This window comes from Bombina bombina, chromosome 4 (genome assembly GCF_027579735.1).
Source record: "Bombina bombina isolate aBomBom1 chromosome 4, aBomBom1.pri, whole genome shotgun sequence".
In the NCBI taxonomy this organism is placed as follows: domain Eukaryota; kingdom Metazoa; phylum Chordata; class Amphibia; order Anura; family Bombinatoridae; genus Bombina; species Bombina bombina.
In genome coordinates this window covers 461,725,069-461,747,551 of record NC_069502.1, presented here as the reverse complement: position 1 = coordinate 461,747,551, position 22,483 = coordinate 461,725,069, and the positions used below count along the sequence as shown (strand labels likewise).

General features: G+C 38.5%; 1 protein-coding gene across 1 annotated transcript in view; it reads left to right on the top strand.

Moving 5' to 3' along the window:
- The window catches only part of ECE2 (endothelin converting enzyme 2), a 282,303-nt gene that overhangs the window by 140,314 nt on the left and 119,506 nt on the right, over positions 1-22,483 (top strand). Inside the window, exon 13 of the mRNA XM_053710343.1 lies at positions 14,259-14,336. Coding sequence (XP_053566318.1) covers positions 14,259-14,336 — 78 coding nt within the window. The remainder of the gene's footprint in view (positions 1-14,258; positions 14,337-22,483) is intronic.

The window sequence follows — 22,483 nt, the reverse complement described above, 5'->3', positions numbered from 1 at the left end:
TAATACTTGAAGTTAGGTGTCGGCGATGTTAGGGAGAGCAGATTAGGGGTTAATACTATTTATTATAGGGTTATTAAGGCTGGAGTGAGGCGGATTAGGGGTTAATACATTTATTATAGTAGCGGTGAGATCCGGTCGGCAGATTAGGGGTTAATAAGTGTAGGTAGGTAGCGGCGACGTTAGGGGTGGCATATTAGGGGTTAATAAATATAATATAGGGGTCGGCGGTGTTAGGGGCAGCAGATTAGGGGTACATAGGTATAATGTAGGTGGCGGCGGTGTACGGAGCGGCAGATTAGGGGTTAATAATAAAATGCAGGCATCAGCGATAGCGGGGGCGGCAGAATAGGGGTTAATAAGTGTAAGGTTAGGGGTGTTTAGACTCGGGGTACATGTTAGGGTGTTAGGTGCAGACTTAGGAAGTGTTTCCCCATAGGAAACAATGGGGCCGCGTTAGGAGCTGAACGCTGCTTTTTTGCAGGTGTTAGGTTTTTTTTCAGCTCAAACTGTCCCATTGTTTCCTATGGGGAAATCGTGCATGAGCACGTTTTTGAAGCTGGCCGCGTCCGTAAGCACCGCTGGTATCGAGAGTTGCAGTTGCGGTAAATATGCTATACGCTCCTTTTTTGGAGCCTAACGCAGCCCTTCTGTGAACTCTAAATACCAGCGGTATTTAAAAGGTGCGGCCAGAAAAAAGCACGCGTAGCTAACGCACCCCTTTGGCCGCAAAACTCTAAATCTAGGCGTTAGTGAATGTATGCATGGATAGTGCTCTTAATAAATGCATGCACAGATAATGTTCTTAGTGAATGTATACACAGATAATGCTCTTAGTGAATGCATACACAGATAGTGCTCTTAGTGAATGTATGCACAGATAGTGCTCTTAGTGAATGTATGCACAGATAATGTTCTTAGTGAATGCATACACAGATAATGCTCTTAGTGAATGCATACACAGATAGTGCTCTTAGTGAATGTATGCACAGATAGTGCTCTTAGTGAATGTATGCATGAATAGTGCTCTTAGTGAATGTATGCACAGATAGTGCTCTTAGTGAATGTATGCACAGATAGTGCTCTTAGTGAATGTATGTACGGATAGTGTTCTTAGTGAATGCATGCACAGATAATGTTCTTAGTGAATGCATACACAGATAGTGCTCTTAGTGAATGCATGCACAAATAATGTTCTTAGTGAATGCATACACAGATAGTGCTCTTAGTGAATGCATACACAGATAGTGCTCTTATTTATTATTATTATTATTCTTTATTTATAAAGCGCCAACAGATTCCGCAGCGCTGTTCATAGGTAACAAAGATAAAAGGACAGTACAATATGAGACACCAGACAAAATTTAACAAACAAATACAGGAGGAGTTTGGAGCCCTGTTCCCGTGGGAACTTACAATCTAAATGGGTAGGAGGTTGAGAAACAGGAGGTGGGGACTGCAAAGGTGGGAGTGATGTTAGTGTGAAGTTAGATGAGGGCAACTATTAGGCAAGTGGAATTCATTAGTTACTGATTTGGTTATAGGCTTCCCTGAACAAGAAGGTCTTTAGGGAGCGTTTAAAGGAGGAGAGGTTGGGGGAAAGTCTGACAGCAGGAGGAAGTGCGTTCCAGAGGGTTGGTGCCGCACGAGAGAAGTCCTGTAGTCTAGCATGAGAGGAGGTGATGGTAGAAGAGGCAAGGAGTAGATCGTTGTTGGATCTTAGGGGACGGGCTGGAGTATATTTGTTGATGAGTGAGGACAGGTATGGGGGGGCTGCATTGGTAAGGGCTTTGTAGGTCAAAGTGAGAACTTTGAATTTAATTCTGCTGTGAATGGGGAGCCAGTGAAGGGACTCACAGAGGGGTGCGGCAGATACAGAGCGTCGGGAGAGGTGGATTAGCCTAGCAGAGGCATTTAGGATGGATTGAAGGGGGGAGAGGCGGGAGAGAGGAAGGCCAGTTAGCAGGTTGTTACAGTAGTCAAGCCGGGAAATTACTAGGGAATGGATTAGCTGTTTAGTAGTTTCAGCGCTCAGAAAAGGACGGATTTTGAAGATATTGCGTAGGTGGATGCGACAGGATGAAGAGAGCGATTGGATGTGGGGTATGAAGGACAGATTGGAGTCGAGTGTAACTCCAAGGCAGCGGACTTGGGGTGATGGGGAGATAGTGGTGTCACCGACAGTGATAGTAAAGTTAGAAACTGGAGTAGAATTAGTTGGGGGGATTAGAAGAAGCTCAGTCTTGGACATGTTTATTTTTAGGTGGTGAGAGGCCATCCAGGAAGAAATGCCAGATAAGCAGCTGCTGATGTGGGAAAGGACAGACGGAGAGAGTGCAGGGGTGGATATGTAGATCTGAGTATCATCAGCATAGAGGTGATAGTTGAAGCCATAGCTACTAATAAGTTGACCCAGCGAGGAAGTATAAATAGAGAAGAGTAGAGGGCCTAGAACAGAGCCTTGAGGTACTCCAACAGACAGAGGCAGTGGAGAGGATGAGTCACCAGCAAATGAGACAGAAAAGGATCTATTAGAGAGATAAGAGTGGATCCAGGAGAGGGCAATGTCACAGAGTCCAAGGGAGCTGAGAGTCCGTAAGAGGAGGGGATGGTCAACAGTGTCAAAGGCAGCAGACAGGTCAAGTAAGATAAGTATAGAATAGTGGCCATTGTTTTTAGCAGAAAGAAGATAGTTCGTAACCTTGGTGAGGGCAGTCTCAGTTGAGTGTTGGGGACGGAAGCCAGATTGCAGGGGGTCAAGCAGTGAGTTGGAGGATAGGAAGTGTGTTAGGCGATCGAAAACTAGTTTTTCTAGGACTTTAGAAGCTAGCGGAAGTAGTGATATGGGGCGGTAGTTTGCAGGAGAATTGGGGTTGAGGGAGGGTTTTTTGAGGATGGGGGTGACCTTTGCATGTTTGAATGATGATGGAAATGAACCAGTAGTAAGGGATCGGTTGAATATGTGAGTAAGAGCTGGGGTGAGGGTAGAGGACAGAGAGGGTATTAGATGTGAAGGGATAGGGTCAAGGGGGCATGTAGTGAGGTGTGAGGAAGATATTAGGGAACTCACTTCATTCTCAGTGGTTGGGGGGAAGGTACTGAGAGTGTTGGAGGGGGTGACCGGGGGTGCAGTTGAAAGGTTGCAGTCTTGTGGTGGGATGTTGCTTCTGATGGTAAGTGTTTTGTTGAAAAAGTAATCTGCCAAGTCTTGAGCACTAAAGTCAGATGAGGGGGGTGGTGCAGGTGGATAGAGGAGAGTGTTGAAAGTGGAGAAGAGACGTTTAGGGTTTGAGGAGTGAGAAGATATGAGAGAAGAGAAGTAGTTTTGCTTGGCTTAGTGAAGGGCAGAGGAGTAAGAATAAAGAATGAACTTATAGTGTAGGAAATCGTGTTCATAGGGGGATTTCCTCCAGGCACGTTCAGCAGCACGGGAGCATTTTTGTAGATAGCGTGTTTGCTGAGAGTGCCAGGGCTGGAGCTGACGACGTGGGGTTTTGCGTATTTGTGGAGGAGCAAGGGTGTCGAGTGCAGAGGAAAGAGTATTGTTATAGTGGTCTGTAGCAAGGTCAGGGCAGGATACCATGGAAGTGTGGGGAAGGCCTTTTTGAATAAGGTTAGAAAGTTGGAGAATGTAGTGAATGCATACACAGATAGTGCTCTTAGTGAATGCATACACATATAGTGCTCTTAGTGAATGCATACACAGATAGTGCTCTTAGTAAATGCATACACAGATAGTGCTCTTAGTGAATGCATACACAGATAATGCTCTTAGTAAATGCATACACAGATAATGCTCTTAGTGAATGCATACACAGATAGTGCTCTTAGTGTGTGTAAGCACAGATACTGTTCTTAGTGAATGCATGCACAGATAATGTTCTTAGGGAATGCATACACAGATAGTGCTCTTAGTAAATGCATACACAGATAGTGCTCTTAGTAAATGCATGCACAGATAGTGTTCTTAGTGAATGCATACACAGATAGTGTTCTTAGTGAATGCATACACAGATAATGTTCTTAGTGAATGCATGCACAGATAATGTTCTTAGTAAATGCATACACAGATAGTGCTCTTAGTGAATGTATACACAGATACTGTTCTTAGTGAATGCATACACAGATAATGTTCTTAGGGAATGCATACACAGATAGTGCTCTTAGTAAATGCATACACAGATAGTGCTCTTAGTAAATGCATGCACAGATAGTGTTCTTAGTGAATGCATACACAGATAGTGTTCTTAGTGAATGCATACACAGATAGTGCTCTTAGTAAATGCATGCACAGATAGTGCTCTTAGTATATGCATGCACAGATAATGCTCTTAGTAAATGCATACACAGATAATGTTCTTAGTGAATGCATGCACAGATAATGTTCTTAGTAAATGCATACACAGATAGTGTTCTTAGTGAATGCATACACAGATAGTGCTCTAAGTAAATGCATACACAGATAATGTTCTTAGTGAATGCATGCACAGATAATGTTCTTAGTAAATGCATACACAGATAGTGTTCTTAGTAAATGCATACACAGATAATGTTCTTAGTGAATGTATGCACAGATAGTGCTCTTAGTAAATGCATACACAGATAATGTTCTTAGTGAATGTATGCACAGATAGTGCTCTTAGTAAATGCATACACAGATAATGTTCTTAGTAAATGCATACACAGATAATGTTCTTAGTGAATGCATACACAGATAATGTTCTTAGTGAATGCATACACAGATAATGCTCTTAGTAAATGCATGCACAGATAATGTTCTTAGTGAATGCATACACAGATAATTCTCTTAGTGAATGCATACACAGATAGTGCTCTTAGTAAATGCATACACAGATAATGTTCTTAGCGAATGCATACACAGATAATGCTCTTAGTAAATGCATGCACAGATAGTGTTCTTAGTGAATGTATGCACAGACAGGGCCGCCACTAGAAATTTTGGGGCCCCTGACTTAACCATTGATCAGGGCCCCCCCCCCCCCTTTCTTTGACATGTGCAATTTTTGACCAAGTGACTAAAACGTATATGCACCTTATTCTTAAGTGTCTATTTAAACTTGGAAATGTTGTAAAGTTAGTAACATACACTGAAACACACACACACACTCACACATAAGGATTCACATATAGACACTCTAGCAGACACGCAAAGAAACTCAGACACAGACACCCAAACAGACACTCAGCACTTGTTTACATTGACTTGACAAGTAATGAGGTAAACTACAGTTTTGTAAAAAAAGGAGATTTAGAAATCAAAATATGTAGTTCTGATTATCTTTTTGTAAAGGAAGATGCCAACTAAATGATGACAACAGCATGCAGTGGCTGAAAGGAAGGGCCCTGAACTGCCTAAACAATAATTTAAAGGTTAAATGGTGGATTGGTGACTTCCGGAAAGGTCTTATTAGTCTCAAAGTCTGTAGAAAGATGTGAATAATCAGTAGTAAGGTCAAAATGTCCTAAAAAGGAACAGACAATGGACACACACACAAACTCAAACTTGCACATACACCCAAGGAAACACTGACAGAGACAGCCTCAGAAAACACACAAAGACATACACACACACACACACACACACACACACAAACTCAAACTTGCACATACACCCAAGGAAACACCAACAGAGACAGCCTCAGAAAACACACAAAGACATACACACAGACACCCACAGAAAACACATAAAGACATACATACACACCCTCACTGAGACATCCACAGAAAACACACAACACACAAAGACATACACACACCCTCACAGAGACACCCACAGAAAATACACACCCTCACAGAGACATCCACAGAAAACACACACACACACCCTCACAGAGACATCCACAGAAACCACAGACATACACACCCAGCCTCACAGAGGCATCCAGAGAAAATACACAAAGACAAACACACGCCCAACCTCACAGACACACCCATAGAAAAAGCTCAAAGACATATGCACACACCCTCACAGACATCCACAGAAAATGCACAAAGACATACACACCCACCCTCACAGAGATACCAACAGAAAAAAAATACATACACACTCATAGAGACACAAACCAAAGCACAAAGACATAAACACAGACACCCACAGAAGCACTCACAGGAGGAAACATTTATGCGCCTTGCATCCCCTAAATCAACAGTGTGTGACATGCATGATAAAAAAAAATGCAGAAATTAAGAGATAACTTTTTAAAGAATCTTATTTGTAAATGTGCAAACAAAAATAATTCTGTGAATTCAAAATTGTACATTAATGATCTGGGTAGATGGCTAGATGAAGAAAAGTACTTTTAAAAGGTTGACATATGTTTGATATTTTCCCCATTTTCCCCACCCAAGAGCACCACTTCAAATATAGTGTACAAATGTTCCCATCTGTCAGCTGTACTTGTGGATTTTGAAAATGCTGTACTCTATATGGTCTTGGTGGAAACATAAGCTGTGGTACTCATACCATTAGATCTGGTTAAATGAAGGATTTAGGCTTGTTGGTATCCATTTCAAAATTAAGTCAGCTGTAGTGTAAACTGAACAGTTTTAAGTTAACCTGTCTCATTTCCAACACTGAACAATCTTAGTCTGAGAGTATAACATGTTATGCAGATGTAAAAATCTTTCTACAGCATTGTCAAATAATCATAAATACACTGCTGCTAAAAAAATGTGTTTTTATGGACCCCTGGCCCCACTATACAACTACTACCACACTGAAGTTACAATCTTAAATTGCACAAAGAAATAAAAAAACATTTGCTAAGTAATTCCTACCTCCTCTGCAAATGAAAGTGATCAGCCGTCTGACTCAGGCACACACTCTACAAAGTGCCAAATCTGTCTCACACTGTGCATAGTGGTTTAGTGCACACTCAGAAATCCTCTCAAATGCTAATACTTTACTCCTTGTAATAACATTTCCCATGCTCAATTAGCACTCTGCTGTAGTACCCACTGGTGGCTGCCAAATTTTTAAAAAAAAAAAGTTTTTTTTTTTTTTAGTTCTTGCCTCATGGGGCCCCCCTAGCCCATTGGGCCCCTGACAGGAGTCACCCCTGTCACCCCCTGATGGCGGCCCTGTGCACAGATAGTGCTCTTAGTGAATGCATGCACAGATAATGCTCTTAGTAAATGCATACACAGATAATGTTCTTAGTGAATGCATACACAGATAATGTTCTTAGTGAATGCATACACAGATAATGTTCTTAGTGAATGCATACACAGATAATGTTCTTAGTAAATGCATGCACAGATAGTGTTCTTAGGGAATGCATGCACAGATAATGCTCTTAGTAAATGCATGCACAGATAGTGTTCTTAGTGAATGCATGCACAGATAATGTTCTTAGAGAATGTATGCACAGATAGTGTTCTTAGTGAATATATACACAGATAATGTTCTTAGTGAATGCATACACAGATAATGTTCTTAGTAAATGCATACACAGATAATGTTCTTAGTGAATGCATATACAGATAATGTTCTTAGTGAATGCATACACAGATAATGCTCTTAGTAAATGCATACACAGATAATGTTCTTAGTGAATGCATAGACAGATAATGTTCTTAGTGAATGCATACACAGATAGTGCTCTTAGGGAATGCATGCACAGATACTGTTCTTAGTGAATGCATGCACAGATAATGTTCTTAGGGAATGCATACACAGATAATGTTTTTAGGGAATGCATACACAGATAATGTTCTTAGTGAATGCATAGACAGATAATGTTCTTAGTGAATGCATACACAGATAGTGTTCTTAGTGAATGCATACACAGATAGTGTTCTTAGTGAATGCATACACAGATAATGTTCTTAGTGAATGCATGTACAGATAATGTTCTTAGTAAATGCATACACAGATAGTGCTCTTAGTGAATGTATGCACAGATACTGTTCTTAGTGAATGCATACACAGATAATGTTCTTAGTGAATGCATGCACAGATAATGTTCTTAGTAAATGCATACACAGATAGTGCTCTTAGTGAATGTATGCACAGATACTGTTCTTAGTAAATGCATACACAGATAGTGCTCTTAGTGAATGCATACACAGATAGTGCTCTTAGTAAATGCATAAACAGATAATGTTCTTAGTGAATGCATACACAGATAATGTTCTTAGTAAATGCATACACAGATAGTGCTCTTAGTGAATGTATGCACAGATACTGTTCTTAGTAAATGCATACACAGATAGTGCTCTTAGTGAATGCATACACAGATAGTGCTCTTAGTAAATGCATACACAGATAATGCTCTTAGTGAATGCATACACAGATAATGCTCTTAGTAAATGCATACACAGATAGTGCTCTTAGTGAATGCATACACAGATAGTGCTCTTAGTAAATGCATACACAGATAATGCTCTTAGTGAATGTATGCACAGATAGTGCTCTTAGTAAATGCATACACAGATAATGCTCTTAGTAAATGCATACACAGATAATGCTCTTAGTAAATGCATACACAGATAGTGCTCTTAGTGAATGCATACACAGATAGTGCTCTTAGTAAATGCATACACAGATAGTGCTCTTAGTAAATGCATACACAGATAATGCTCTTAGTGAATGTATGCACATATACTGTTCTTAGTGAATGCATACACAGATAGTGTTCTTAGTAAATGTATGCACAGATAGTGCTCCAATACAAAAGCATCATAGCTTTATATATACAACACATTAAAGTAGGAGCAGCAGTTTTTTTTCTTTTTAAACTAAAGGCTAGATTTATTAACACCCTACAGCTGCAAGTTCTCACAAGAACTTACTCGCCGTCATTTATCAAGCAGCGATCACCAGACCGCTGCTTCCCTAGCCTCTTCGCCACCTCTAATGTGGCGAAATTCAATCTCCTCGGTCTGGTCAGACCGAGGAGATTGACAGCTCCTGCCCACGCGTGATTGGCTGTGCGCGGGCAGGGGGCGGGATTACACGCGAGCGCAAAATTGCGCTCGTGTACAATGCCGAATACCTGCGGGTATTTTCGCCCCGCCACAGGTGAGCTGAGGCGTACAGGGGCGCGTATACGTGCCCCTTTACGCCTCAGCTTTAATAAATCTAGCCCTAAATGTGAAATTTTATTGGCTTTATTTGGTGGAGATTTGATGTCAATGTAACAAAAAAAGAGGAATAAAGCAAATGAAGGCTAATTTATTTTGTAAAAGCATATTTTAAATAGGCTGTCCTTACATTACTCCTCCAATTGTATAGAAATTGGTGTTGACAGTATGTGGTGTAATATTTAGGAAGTGGAAAGTGGCTTGCTTAAAGGGACGTGAAACCTTTTCTTGTAAGTTTCAGATAGAGTATACAATTTTAAACAATTTCCAATTTACTTCTATTATTCAATGTGTTTCATACTCTAGGTATCCTTTGTAAAATGAGCCATGCACTACTGGGAGCTAGCTGAACACATCGGATGAACCAATGATAGAGGCATTTTTGTGCAGCTACCAATCAGCAGCTAGCAAGTAGTGCATTGCTGCTCCTGCGCTTACCTAGATATATTAGATAGTAGAAGTAAATTGGAAAGTTGTTTAAAATTGCATGTTCTGTCTGATTGATGAAAGAAACATTTTAAGTGTTAACTGTTCATGTAATTGAAATCTGCAACTTAATCTAAGTCTGGATACCATATATCTCAATGAGGGCCAATGTCCTAACACATAAGGACCACAGATCAATATATTAGAAGCATTAAAGACCACATATAAATGTATGGCTATTAAACACAGAAATAATAATCTATTTCTTAAAAATATCCAGTAACATAGGGCCAGATTTACATAGTTTCAAACATTTCCAAAACATTTCCAGGGACACTGCAATAGAGCAAGCAGGTAGGTTACTGGAGTATTGGCTAGGGATGGGCGAATGTGTTTATATTTGAATTAGAAAGTTAGAACGAATGTTATTGTAGAAATTCGATTTACATAATCGAATGTTGATAATGAATATTCTTAAAAATTCTATTATTGAATGTTATTTACAGTTTTCGAAAGTCACATTCAAATTCAAATATTATATTAATAAAACACAGTTGTAGACTAGAAATACTATTTCGAATTTGAATGTGACATTTTTAAATTGAATGTGATATAAAATACATAGCTAAATATTCTATTATTTGAACGAATATTTTTGAATGTTATTGAAAAATTTGAAAATAGAATGTTATATAAACATTTGAAATTCGATTCGAACTAACAATTGTATCAAAATTAATTTTAAATTTCGAATTTTAAGAAACATTCGCCCATCCCTAGTATTGACTACCTACTGTTAAATTGCTCCACCCACTCAGTTCTGTGATCACATCACATCCATTTAATAGTAATAGTATAATTTAGACTTATCCATAGCTTATTATACAAATTACAGCACCAAGCTCTTACTCCTACCCCATAATATTGACAATACCAGACTTTTAAACACATTCTGGGCATATGGTTATTCTTACAACACAGCTTCAAAATTAGACAGACAAATAATATGTGAACCTATTCAATAATAATAATTAGAACAACAATATTCCAGTAGGAGTTATTTATATTTAAATAATAAACTATATATATATATATATATATATATATATATATATATATATATATATATATATATATATATATATATATACTGTATATATACACACACACATATACATCAAATGTTTAGCACAAGAGGTAGCATTTTATATGGCTGCCTAGCCAGTAGAGGGTTAATAACACAGCAATACAAAAAATATTTATGTATACCATTTTAATTAGAGGTAAAGCTTCCTAGACAAAATGGTATTGCAAATACAGACATCTCCCAACCATAGAAAGCACAATCTTGCCAACGTTGAATTTCATCATTTGCAGTAATTTTTCAAATTCAGTGACATCACAGTAAGACACGTCATAGGAAGAGATGTCACATGAAGTAAAGCAATATGCAGAAACAGACTTTTAAAAAGTTCAAGAATAAAAAACAATTCCTTTTTGTACCAAACAGAAAACAGTCTGCATCATTAGTCAAAATGTATTAAAGTGTCTAATTTAAACAAATAATACATGTGCAGATATATTTACAAAACTTTTACTATTAACCGTCATTAATTCTTCCAAAAGACCATAAAAATGGAAGCATTTTTGCACTATTGCAGCAAAGTTATAATTAAACATAAATCATCTCCTAATCAATTATTTTTATTTGTCTAGCTCTTATATATTATCACTTCCCTATATATTACACTATTTCAGGGCTCAGCTGAGTGCTTACACACACAAAACTGAAGTGACACAAAACTACCTTAGATTCACTGTCCTAATAGCCAGAAGCAATGCTTCCTAAGTTATCCTGGACTCCGAATGACACTCTGAGGGCAGAGGTGCAGGGGAGGAGCTAGGATGCAGTGTGGCAAGTCAAATTACTAAAAACAGGAGGAGAAACACAGCAAACAGTGCAGCTGATCTTACCATGTGATTATGCACAGCACCGGACTGGGTGAGCTGTTGGTGGCAAATTGATTTTTGTATTATTCAGCCTGAAAGCAATTTTTATATTTTTTCACTGTGTGTAGGAAGTGGTGTATGTTTAAAACTCGTGCTAAAATCAGTAAGCTGCAGATGATACAGAGTGCTAAAATATGAAGACTAAATAATGCAAAGATGCAAACAATATATTATCTATAGTAGTAGCCAAGTAATCACCCCTCTTTTACTAAAAATCAGCACATATCCTTTCCTAGCGAGAATGAGCTGTTTGTGAGTGTTTTTTTCTTCTGATTTGTGGCAGTTTAAACATTGATCACTCAGAGAACGTGCAGCAAGGAGACCCTGCCCAGACCTGCTCTGAGTAATCAAGCAGAGTACTTGCTGGACACACAGCCTCACCCACAGCAACTCCCTATTAACTTTTTTAACACATGCCTCAGCTCAGCTGCAGCCCTCCAAATCTCCTGGAGAAGACATTAACGACTGCCACAAAAGCGGCGGTATTTCACCTCCCTATAGCGCTGCTATTACAGGTTTTAAAAAAACCCAGCTTGCACGGGCAATATGGTGGCGTTGAGCTCCATACCTCACCCAAATACAAGCGCTGCTTTGACGTGCTCGTGCAGATTTCCCCATAGACATCAATGGGGAAAGCCAGCAAAAAAAAAGCCTAACTCCTGTGATCGCGGAAACAATAGGTCCGTAACGCAGCCCTATTGATGTCTATGGGGAAAGAAAAAGTTATGTTTAAACCTAACACCCTAACATAAAAAACACGTCTAAACACCCCTAATCTGCCGCCCCCGACATCACTGCAACCTACATAATGTTATTAACCCCTAATCTGCCGCCCCCAACATCGCCCCCACCTACATAATGTTATTAACCCCTAATCTGCCGCCCCTAACATCACCGCCACCTACATTACAGTTATTAACCCCTAATCTGCCGCCACCTACATTAGTTATTAGCCCCTAATCTGCCGCCCCCGACATCGCCGCAACCTACATAATGTTATTAACCCCTAATCTGCCGCCCCTAACATCACCGCCACCAACATTACCGTTATTAACCCTTAATCTGCTGCCCCTAACATTGCCGCCACCTACATTACCGTTATTAACCCCTAATCTTGCCGCCCCTACATAATTTATTAACCCCTAATCTGCTAGCCCTAACATCGCCGCCACCTACCTACACTTATTAGCCCATAATCTGCCGCCGCTACTATACTAAAGTTATTAACCCCTAAACCTCTGGCCTCCCACAACACTAACACTGCATAAATATATTAACCCCTAAACCTAACCCTAACGTAACCCTACCACCCCCCTAACTTAAATATAATTAAAATAAATCTAAATTAAACTTACAATTATTACCTAAATAATTCCTATTTAAAACTAAATACATACTTACCTATAAAATAAAACCTAAGCTAGCTACAAAATAACTAATAGTTATATTGTATCTATCTTAGGTTTTATTTTTATTTCACAGGTAAGTTTGTATTTATTTTAACTAGTAGACTAGTTATTAACTATTTACTAGCTACCTATTTAAAATAAATACAAAGTTACCTGTAAAATAAAACCTAACCTGCCTTACACTAAAACCTAACATTACAATAAAATAAAATAAATTAATAAAATACAATTATCTAAATTACAAAAAAATAAACACTAAATTACACAAAATAAAAAACAAAAATATCAAAAATAAAAGCGAATTACTCCTAATCTAATAGCCCTATCAAAATAAAAAAGCCCCCCCAAAATAAAAAACCCTAGCCTACACTAAACTACCAATAGGCCTTAAAAGGGCCTTTTGTGGGGCATTGCCCCAAAGATAAAAGCTTACCTGTAAAAAAAAAATACAAACACCCCCCAACAGTAAAACCCACCACCCACACAACCAAACCCCACAAATAAAATTCTATCTAGATAAACCTAAGCTAATCATTGCCCTGAAAAGGGCATTTGGATGGGCATTACCCTTAAAAGGGCATTTAGCTCTTTTACAGTGCCCAAACCCTAAGCTAAAAATAAAACCCACCCAATAAACCTAACACTAACCCCCAACAATCCACTTACAGTTTTTGAAGACCGGACATCCATCCTCATCCAAGCAGGCAGAAGTCCTCATCAAAGCCGGCAAAAGTCTTCATCCAAGCGGGCAGAAGTCCTCATCGAAGCTGACAGAAGTCTTCATCCAGACGGCATCTTCTATCTTCATCCATCCGGCACCGAGTGGGTCCATCTTCAAGACATCCGGCGCGGAGCATCCTCTTCTTCTGATCATCGCTGGAAAATGAAGTTCACTTTAAGTGACGTCATTCAAGATGGCGTCCCTTACATTCCAATTGAATGATAGAATTCTATCAGCCAATAGGATTGAACTTTCATCCTATTGGCTGATCCAATCAGCCAATAGGATTGAGCTTGCATTCTATTGGCTATTCCAAAGTGCGGTACTGACATTGCGTGACGGCCAAAAAGGTGTGCGGTACACCTATACCTACAAGACTTGTAATAGCAGCGTTAGGGAAAAAGCAGCGTTATGAAGTATAACGATGCTTTTTCACTCGTAGCGCAAAACTCGTAATCTAACTGACTGTAGGCTAATGGCATTTTTTCTGAAATTTAAGAACATTAGTAAAAAGAAGATAACCTTTTTTTTTTTTTAAGTAATTGAAAAAATATATTTGTTTAAAATTGTGTCCTGTTTCCCTTCTCCAGGCTGATGCTATATATGACATGATTGGGTTCCCTGATTTTATTCTGGATAACAAGGAACTGGATGACGTGTATGATGGGGTAAGCAGGGAAGAAAATGGTGGTGAGGGGCAAAACTACTGGGGAGAAGATGAATGACATAGGAATATAAGGGAGGATTGCAGATAAAGGGGCACACTGGAGGACAAGATTAACTATGTTGTGGTGGTTTAAAAGGAAATTAAACACTAAGGGCCAGATTACAAGTGGAGCGCTAAATATCGCTTTTGTGAATGCGATATTTGCGGTCCACTGAGTAATACCAGCGCACACTATTGTGCACTGGTATTTCAAGTTGACACTTCCATAGGCTCCAATGGGAGCCTTGTTCTGATGCCGTCATACACGACACAGAACCGTAGCGCAGCGATGGCAGCAATTTGTAAATATATATGAATATATACATATATATTTACTGGGAACACACAGTTCCCATAGATTATTGTAATGTAAAAGCACGTTTCAATGCCGTTTTTCTCCTAACACCTCTAGCTGCCAACTTTAGCCCCCAAAAACTGCTACAAAATGCTAAAAATATATAAAAAAAGAAGAAAACTAACACTTAAGTTTGGGGGCATTTGGGGCACATTTATAAAATTATATAAGCTCTAATTGCCCATTTGCGGGCACGTGATAAATTAGTGCTACACTTGTAATCTAGCCCTAAATAAATTCCATCTGAAAGATGAATTCAGAGCAATGGTTAGCCTAAAAAACATGGAGATGTATTATTTAAAATGATAGTAGTTATTGATATTGAAAAAAAATATGTTTAAAGTGGCAGTGTGCATAAAAGCCCCATGTAAAATAGTTTTTTTCTCTGCTGATGCCAATTAGAGACAGTTATAAACTCATCACTAGAGTGTGCAACCAATCGGCTAGATTACGAGTTGTGCGTTAGGGTAAAAAAGCAGCGTTAACAGGTCCTAACGCTGCTTTTTTACGCCCGCTGTTATTATGAGTCTTGCAGGTATTGGGGCACCGCACACTTTGTTGGCCTTACCGCAAACCGATTTACGTAAAGTTCGTAAACCCTTTTTTCTATGGGACTTCCATAGCGCTGGTATTACGAGTTTGTCCTGGGAGGCCAAAAAGTGAGCGGTACAGCCTATACCGACAAGATTCGTAACGCATTTTAAAGTCAGTAGTTATGAGTTTTACACTATAACGCCGTAGCATAAAACTCATAACTAAAGTGCTAAAAAGTACACTAACATCCATAAACTACCTATTAACCCCTAAACCGAGGCTCTCCTGTATCGCAAATACTAAAATACATTTTTTAACCCCTAATCTGCCGCTCCGGACATCGCTGCAACCTACATTATATTTATTAACCCCTAATCTGCTGCCCCCAACATCGCCGACACCTACATTATATTTATTAACCCCTAATCTCCCGCCCCCAATGTCGCCGCAACCTACCTTCACTTATTAAACCCTAATCTGCTGCCCCAACGTCGGTGCCACTATATTAAATGTATTAACCCCTAAATCTAAGTCTAACCCTAACCCTAACAGCCCCTAACTTAAATATAATTTAAATAAATCTTTATAAAATTAATATCATTACCTAAATTATTCCTATTTAAAACTAAATACTTACCTATAAAATTAACCCTAAGCTAGCTACAATATAACTAATAGTTACATTGTAGCTAGCTTAGGGTTTATTTTTATTTTACAGGCAAGTTTGTATTTATTTTAACTGGGTAGAATAGTTACTAAATAGTTATTAACTATTTAATAACTACCTAGCTAAAATAAATACAAATTTACCTGTGGCGCTCGTGGGTTATTCAAATGGGGGTTCACAGACCAGTTATGTAAAATAGTTTATATATATATATATATATATATATATACATACATACATACACACACACACACACACACACACACACACACACACTGTATATTCTATATATATATATATATATATATATATATATATATATATATATATATATATATATACATACACACACACTGTATAATATATATATATATATAAAACAAAATGTATCACACCAAAATGTATTAAATACCTATGTGGTAAAATATCAGCCTTCACAATTCCTACATACACATATATATATATATATATATATATATATATATATATATATATATATATATATATATATATATATATATATATATATATATATATATATATATATATATAAATAACAAAATGTATCACACCAAAATGTATTAAATACCTATGTGGTAAAATATCAGCCTTCACAATTCCTACATACACACATATATATATATATAGTAACACACACAATCATAATATTATATTGCTTGCTATATTACTTGCAGCCAGCAGGTGGCGGTGGTGCATAAAATTCAAGAATTACACTTGTGAAGATTTCTAAAATGGAAAACGTTTATACTACATTTGTTATGTATATTAGTGAAAATATAATTATATATTCAGTTGGCCCCATGAATTAAGGTTGGACCTCAGTGTGGTTACTACATTTATCATGCCACATATATTAACATACTACAAGCTATAGCTGTAATTTACAATATAACAGGCTCCTGTGAACTCTTCTGCTATAGGGAATAATTATGTGAGTCAGGGGGGTCTCTTCTGTAGCTTAGTGTAATGTCCTGTCCAGACATAGTACAATAAAATACATACACAGGGTTTTATTCATTTACATGGAAAGTACAGTACATTAGCCAAAAATATAAGGTAATGTGTCTATCTTTCTGTACATATAATGTTCGTGGTAAAGTATCCCCCCTCCCCAAATTTGAATGTGAGTTGTCCAGACTGGGCAGTTTCTTCAGATTGTGGATTTGTTTCACCCACCTTATAGTTGGCTTTTCACAAGCAGGAACTTTTCATCCTGCCACCTCAGACAAAGTTCAGGAAAGATGGCTTTGGCCCTCTGTCAAACCCCATAAGTGGCATCCTCCTCCCATCTTCATCCTTTTTCTAATCCTCTGCTGCTGTCCCTTTAACAACTCTCAGCCTGTGACTTGTCCTAATCTTCTTCTGGATCGGTATCGTGACCCTGCCCTTGCTCTCTACTCTTCTCTTTCTTGGAGCAGTCTCTTCCGGTATTCAATGGAACAAAAAAAAAAAAACGTAAGCCCTGCTGCAGGCAAGGGCCCCCCCTGCTGCCCGCCCATAGAAATGGCCCAATTCACACACTGAAAATTGTGCGATTAGTAAAGGTATAGGCTCTGTTATGGGCAGAGCAGCAGGCACATAGAAAAAAATGTGCAAAGGGCTATAGCAGGCTATACCTCTCTACCGCACGTGCGGTATAGAGGTATATAAAAGGAGTTTTTATTTTATTAAACTGGACAGTAGACTGGATCGTTTTTTGGCTAAATAAATACAATTTTCCAATAGGGGGCTATTGGAGAAATTATATTTATTCAGCTAAAAAAATTATTTTCTTTCTTTTTTCTTTTTTTTCTCAGGGGGCTCACGTGCGGTTGTGATTATCTGGAGGAGCCTCCACTGAGTTACAATAACACCTAACCTTACACTATAATTAAATAAATTCCCTACATTAAATACAATTAAATAAATTAAATTAAATTAGCTAAATTACAAAAAAAAAACACTAAACTACAGAAAATAAAAAACAAATTACAGATCTTTAAACTAATTACACCTAATCTAATAGCCCTATCAAAATAAAAAAGCCCCCCCAAAATAAAAAAAACCCTAGCCTAAACTAAACTACCAAAGAAATTAGCTCTTTTTCCTGTTAAAAAAATACAAACACCCCCCCCAACAGTAAAACCCACCACCCACACAACCAACACCCCAAATAAAAGCCTAACTAAAAAAACCTAAGCTCCCATTGCCCTGAAAAGGGCATTTGGATGGGCATTGCCCTTAAAAGGGCATTTAGCTCTATTGCAGCCCAAAGCCCTAACCTAAAAAAATAGAAATTAGCATATAAGCCTATCTAGGTTTAGCTTTAAAAAAAAAAAATTCCAAGAGAACAAAGCAAATTTGATGATAAAAGTAAATTGGAAGGTTGTTTAAAATTGCATGGCCTATCTGAATCATGAAAGTTTAATTTTGACTAGACTGTCCCTTTAACGCTCCAGGTCGAACGCAAACTGCGCTAGACGTAATCTTTTTCTACTCGTTGGGCAGCGCTTGAAAGTAAAAAGTTTTCGCTTGTGCGCTAACCCGATGCTAAAAGCCGAACATAGAATATCGTGATTACATAATTGTATTCCCCTATAGAAGTCAATGGAGCAAATAAGAAAAAAGGAAAAAATGTGCATACACAAGTCTTCTCTAGGGGGCACTCTCCAAAAACCAAACATAAAATATATAAAAAAAAAAGAAAGGAAACAAACTAACGAACAACAGTAAAATATGTGCAAAATAAATAAAAGTCCAAAAGCACTCCTAAGGGAGATTAGTCAGCTCTCTGTCATAGGATGGTCAGGATCCTGATGATGAAAATTATCTGGAAGAAGAAAACACAGATGCGCTAAATGGCCTTGTACCATCAAACAACAATGATACAAATATAGAAAGTGGCTACTACAAGCAAATGGCACCAGATGGTGCTAATGGGACAGGCTGGCACTTCACAGTTGTCCAGCTAACTGTATACAGGCAAGCAGCTTCAGAGATCAAATCCAAAATGGCCACCAGTGTGTTCCTATATAGAGAAAAATAAAGGAACCACCATAGCCCACAATTTGACTAAATTTAGTGCAATATTATAAGTCACACTTACATCTCAAAAGCACCTCCGGGTGCAATCCAAACAGGCTGGAGCTTCTCAGCCGCCCAGCTGACTGATCTCTGGTGGTGCACAGGTAACACTCCAATCCACAGATGATACAAGAACAAAGTCCAGAATACAGCAAGTGTATATATAAAATCAAATCAAACCAATCTTTAATTATATAGGCACACACTTGTGGCCTTTTTGGATTTGATCTCTGAAGCTGCTTGCCTGTATACAGTTAGCTGGACAAGTGTGAAGTGCCCGTCTGCCCCATTAGCACAACCTGGCGCCATTTGCTTGTGAGTAGCCATTTGCAATATTTGTATCATTTTTGATTGATGGTACTAGGCCATTTGTCGCCTCTGTGTTTTCTTCTTCCAATGGTGCAAATAAACCTAACAACCTACTGGCGCGCAAACTCAATCGCATATTCTCTAGCGTGCTAACTTGACATGAAAATATGAATATTTCACATTCCAATGTACATCAGATAGCAGAATATGTTCTATTTATTCATAAATACATATATATATATATATATATATATATATATATATATATATATACACAGTTGTGCTCATAAGTTTACATACCCTGGCAGAATTTATGATTTCTTGGCCATTTTTCAGAGAATATGAATGATAGCACAAAAATTTTCTTTCACTCAAGGTTTGTGTTTGGCTGAAGCCATTTATTGTCAATCAACTGTGTTTACTCTTTTTAAATCATAATGACAACAGAAACTACCCAAATGACCCTGATCAAAAGTTTACATACCCTGGTGATTTTGGCCTGATAACATGCACACAAGTTGACACAAAGGGGTTTGAATGGCTATTAAAGGTAACCATCCTCACCTGTAATCTGTTTGCTTGTAATTAGTGTGTGTGTATAAATGGTCAATGAGTTTCTGGACTCCTGACAGACCCTTGCATCTTTCATGCAGTGCTGCACTGACGATTCTGGATTCTGAGTCATGGGGAAAGCAAAAGAATTGTCAAAGGATCTGCGGTAAAAGGTAGTTGAACTGTATAAAACAGGAAAGGGATATAAAAAGATATCCAAGGAATTGAGAATGCAAATCAGCAGTGGAACTCTAATAAAGAAGTGGAAAATGAGGGGTTCTGTTGAAAACAAACCACGGTCAGGTAGACCAACTAAAATTTCAGCCACAACTGCCAGGGAAATTGTTCGGGATGCAAAGACAAACCCACAAATAACTTCAGGTGAAATATAGGACATGTGGTGTGGCTGTTTCAAGATGCACAATAAGGAGGCACTTGAAGAATGATGGGCTGCATGGTTGAGTCGCCAGAAGAAAGCCATTAGTACGCAAATGCCACAAAGTATACTGCTTACAATACGCCAAATAGCACAGAGACAAGCCTCAAACCTTCTAGCACAAAGTCATTTGGAGTGATGACACCAAAATTTTGGCCACAACCATAAACGCTACATTTGGAGAGGAGTCTTCAAGGCTTATGATGAAAGGTACACCATTCCTACTGTGCAACACGGAGGTGGATCGCTGATGTTTTGGGGATGTGTGAGCTACAAAGGCACAGGAAATTTGGTCAGAATTGATGGCAAGATGAATGCAGTATGTTATCAAACAGAATGCCTCATTTTCCACTTCTTGATTAGAGTTTGAACACTGCTGATTTGCACTCTCAATTCCTTGGATATCTTTTTATATCCCTTTCCTGTTTTATACAGTTCAACTACCTTTTTCCCACTGGATAAAAGATGCAAGGGTATGTCAGGAGTCCAGAAACTCATTGACTGATTGATAATAAATGGCTTCAGCCAAACACTAACCATGAGTGAAAGAAAAGTTTTTGTGTTATCATTCATATTCTCTGAAAAATGACCAAGAAATCATAAATTCTGCCAGGGTGTGTAAACTTATGAGCACAACTGTGTATATATATATATATATATATATATATCTATATATATATATATATATATATATATATATATATATATACAGGGAGTGCAGAATTATTAGGCAAATGAGTATTTTGACCACATCATCCTCTTTATGCATGTTGTCTTACTCCAAGCTGTATAGGCTCGAAAGCCTACTACCAATTAAGCATATTAGGTGATGTGCATCTCTGTAATGAGAAGGGGTGTGGTCTAATGACATCAACACCCTATATCAGGTGTGCACAATTATTAGGCAACTTCCTTTCCTTTGGCAAAATGGGTCAAAAGAAGGACTTGACAGGCTCAGAAAAGTCAAAAATAGTGAGATATCTTGCAGAGGGATGCAGCACTCTTAAAATTGCAAAGCTTCTGAAGCGTGATCATCGAACAATCAAGCGTTTCATTCAAAATAGTCAACAGGGTCGCAAGAAGCGTGTGGAAAAACCAAGGCGCAAAATAACTGCCCATGAACTGAGAAAAGTCAAGCGTGCAGCTGCCAAGATGCCACTTGCCACCAGTTTGGCCATATTTCAGAGCTGCAACATCACTGGAGTGCCCAAAAGCACAAGGTGTGCAATACTCAGAGACATGGCCAAGGTAAGAAAGGCTGAAAGACGACCACCACTGAACAAGACACACAAGCTGAAACGTCAAGACTGGGCCAAGAAATATCTCAAGACTGATTTTTCTAAGGTTTTATGGACTGATGAAATGAGAGTGAGTCTTGATGGGCCAGATGGATGGGCCCGTGGCTGGATTGGTAAAGGGCAGAGAGCTCCAGTCCGACTCAGACGCCAGCAAGGTGGAGGTGGAGTACTGGTTTGGGCTGGTATCATCAAAGATGAGCTTGTGGGGCCTTTTCGGGTTGAGGATGGAGTCAAGCTCAACTCCCAGTCCTACTGCCAGTTTCTGGAAGACACCTTCTTCAAGCAGTGGTACAGGAAGAAGTCTGCATCCTTCAAGAAAAACATGATTTTCATGCAGGACAATGCTCCATCACACGCGTCCAAGTACTCCACAGCGTGGCTGGCAAGAAAGGGTATAAAAGAAGAAAATCTAATGACATGGCCTCCTTGTTCACCTGATCTGAACCCCATTGAGAACCTGTGGTCCATCATCAAATGTGAGATTTACAAGGAGGGAAAACAGTACACCTCTCTGAACAGTGTCTGGGAGGCTGTGGTTGCTGCTGCACGCAATGTTGATGGTGAACAGATCAAAACACTGACAGAATCCATGGATGGCAGGCTTTTGAGTGTCCTTGCAAAGAAAGGTGGCTATATTGGTCACTGATTTGTTTTTGTTTTGTTTTTGAATGTCAGAAATGTATATTTGTGAATGTTGAGATGTTATATTGGTTTCACTGGTAAAAATAAATAATTGAAATGGGTATATATTTGTTTTTTGTTAAGTTGCCTAATAATTATGCACAGTAATAGTCACCTGCACACACAGATATCCCCCTAAAATAGCTAAAACTAAAAACAAACTAAAAACTACTTCCAAAAATATTCAGCTTTG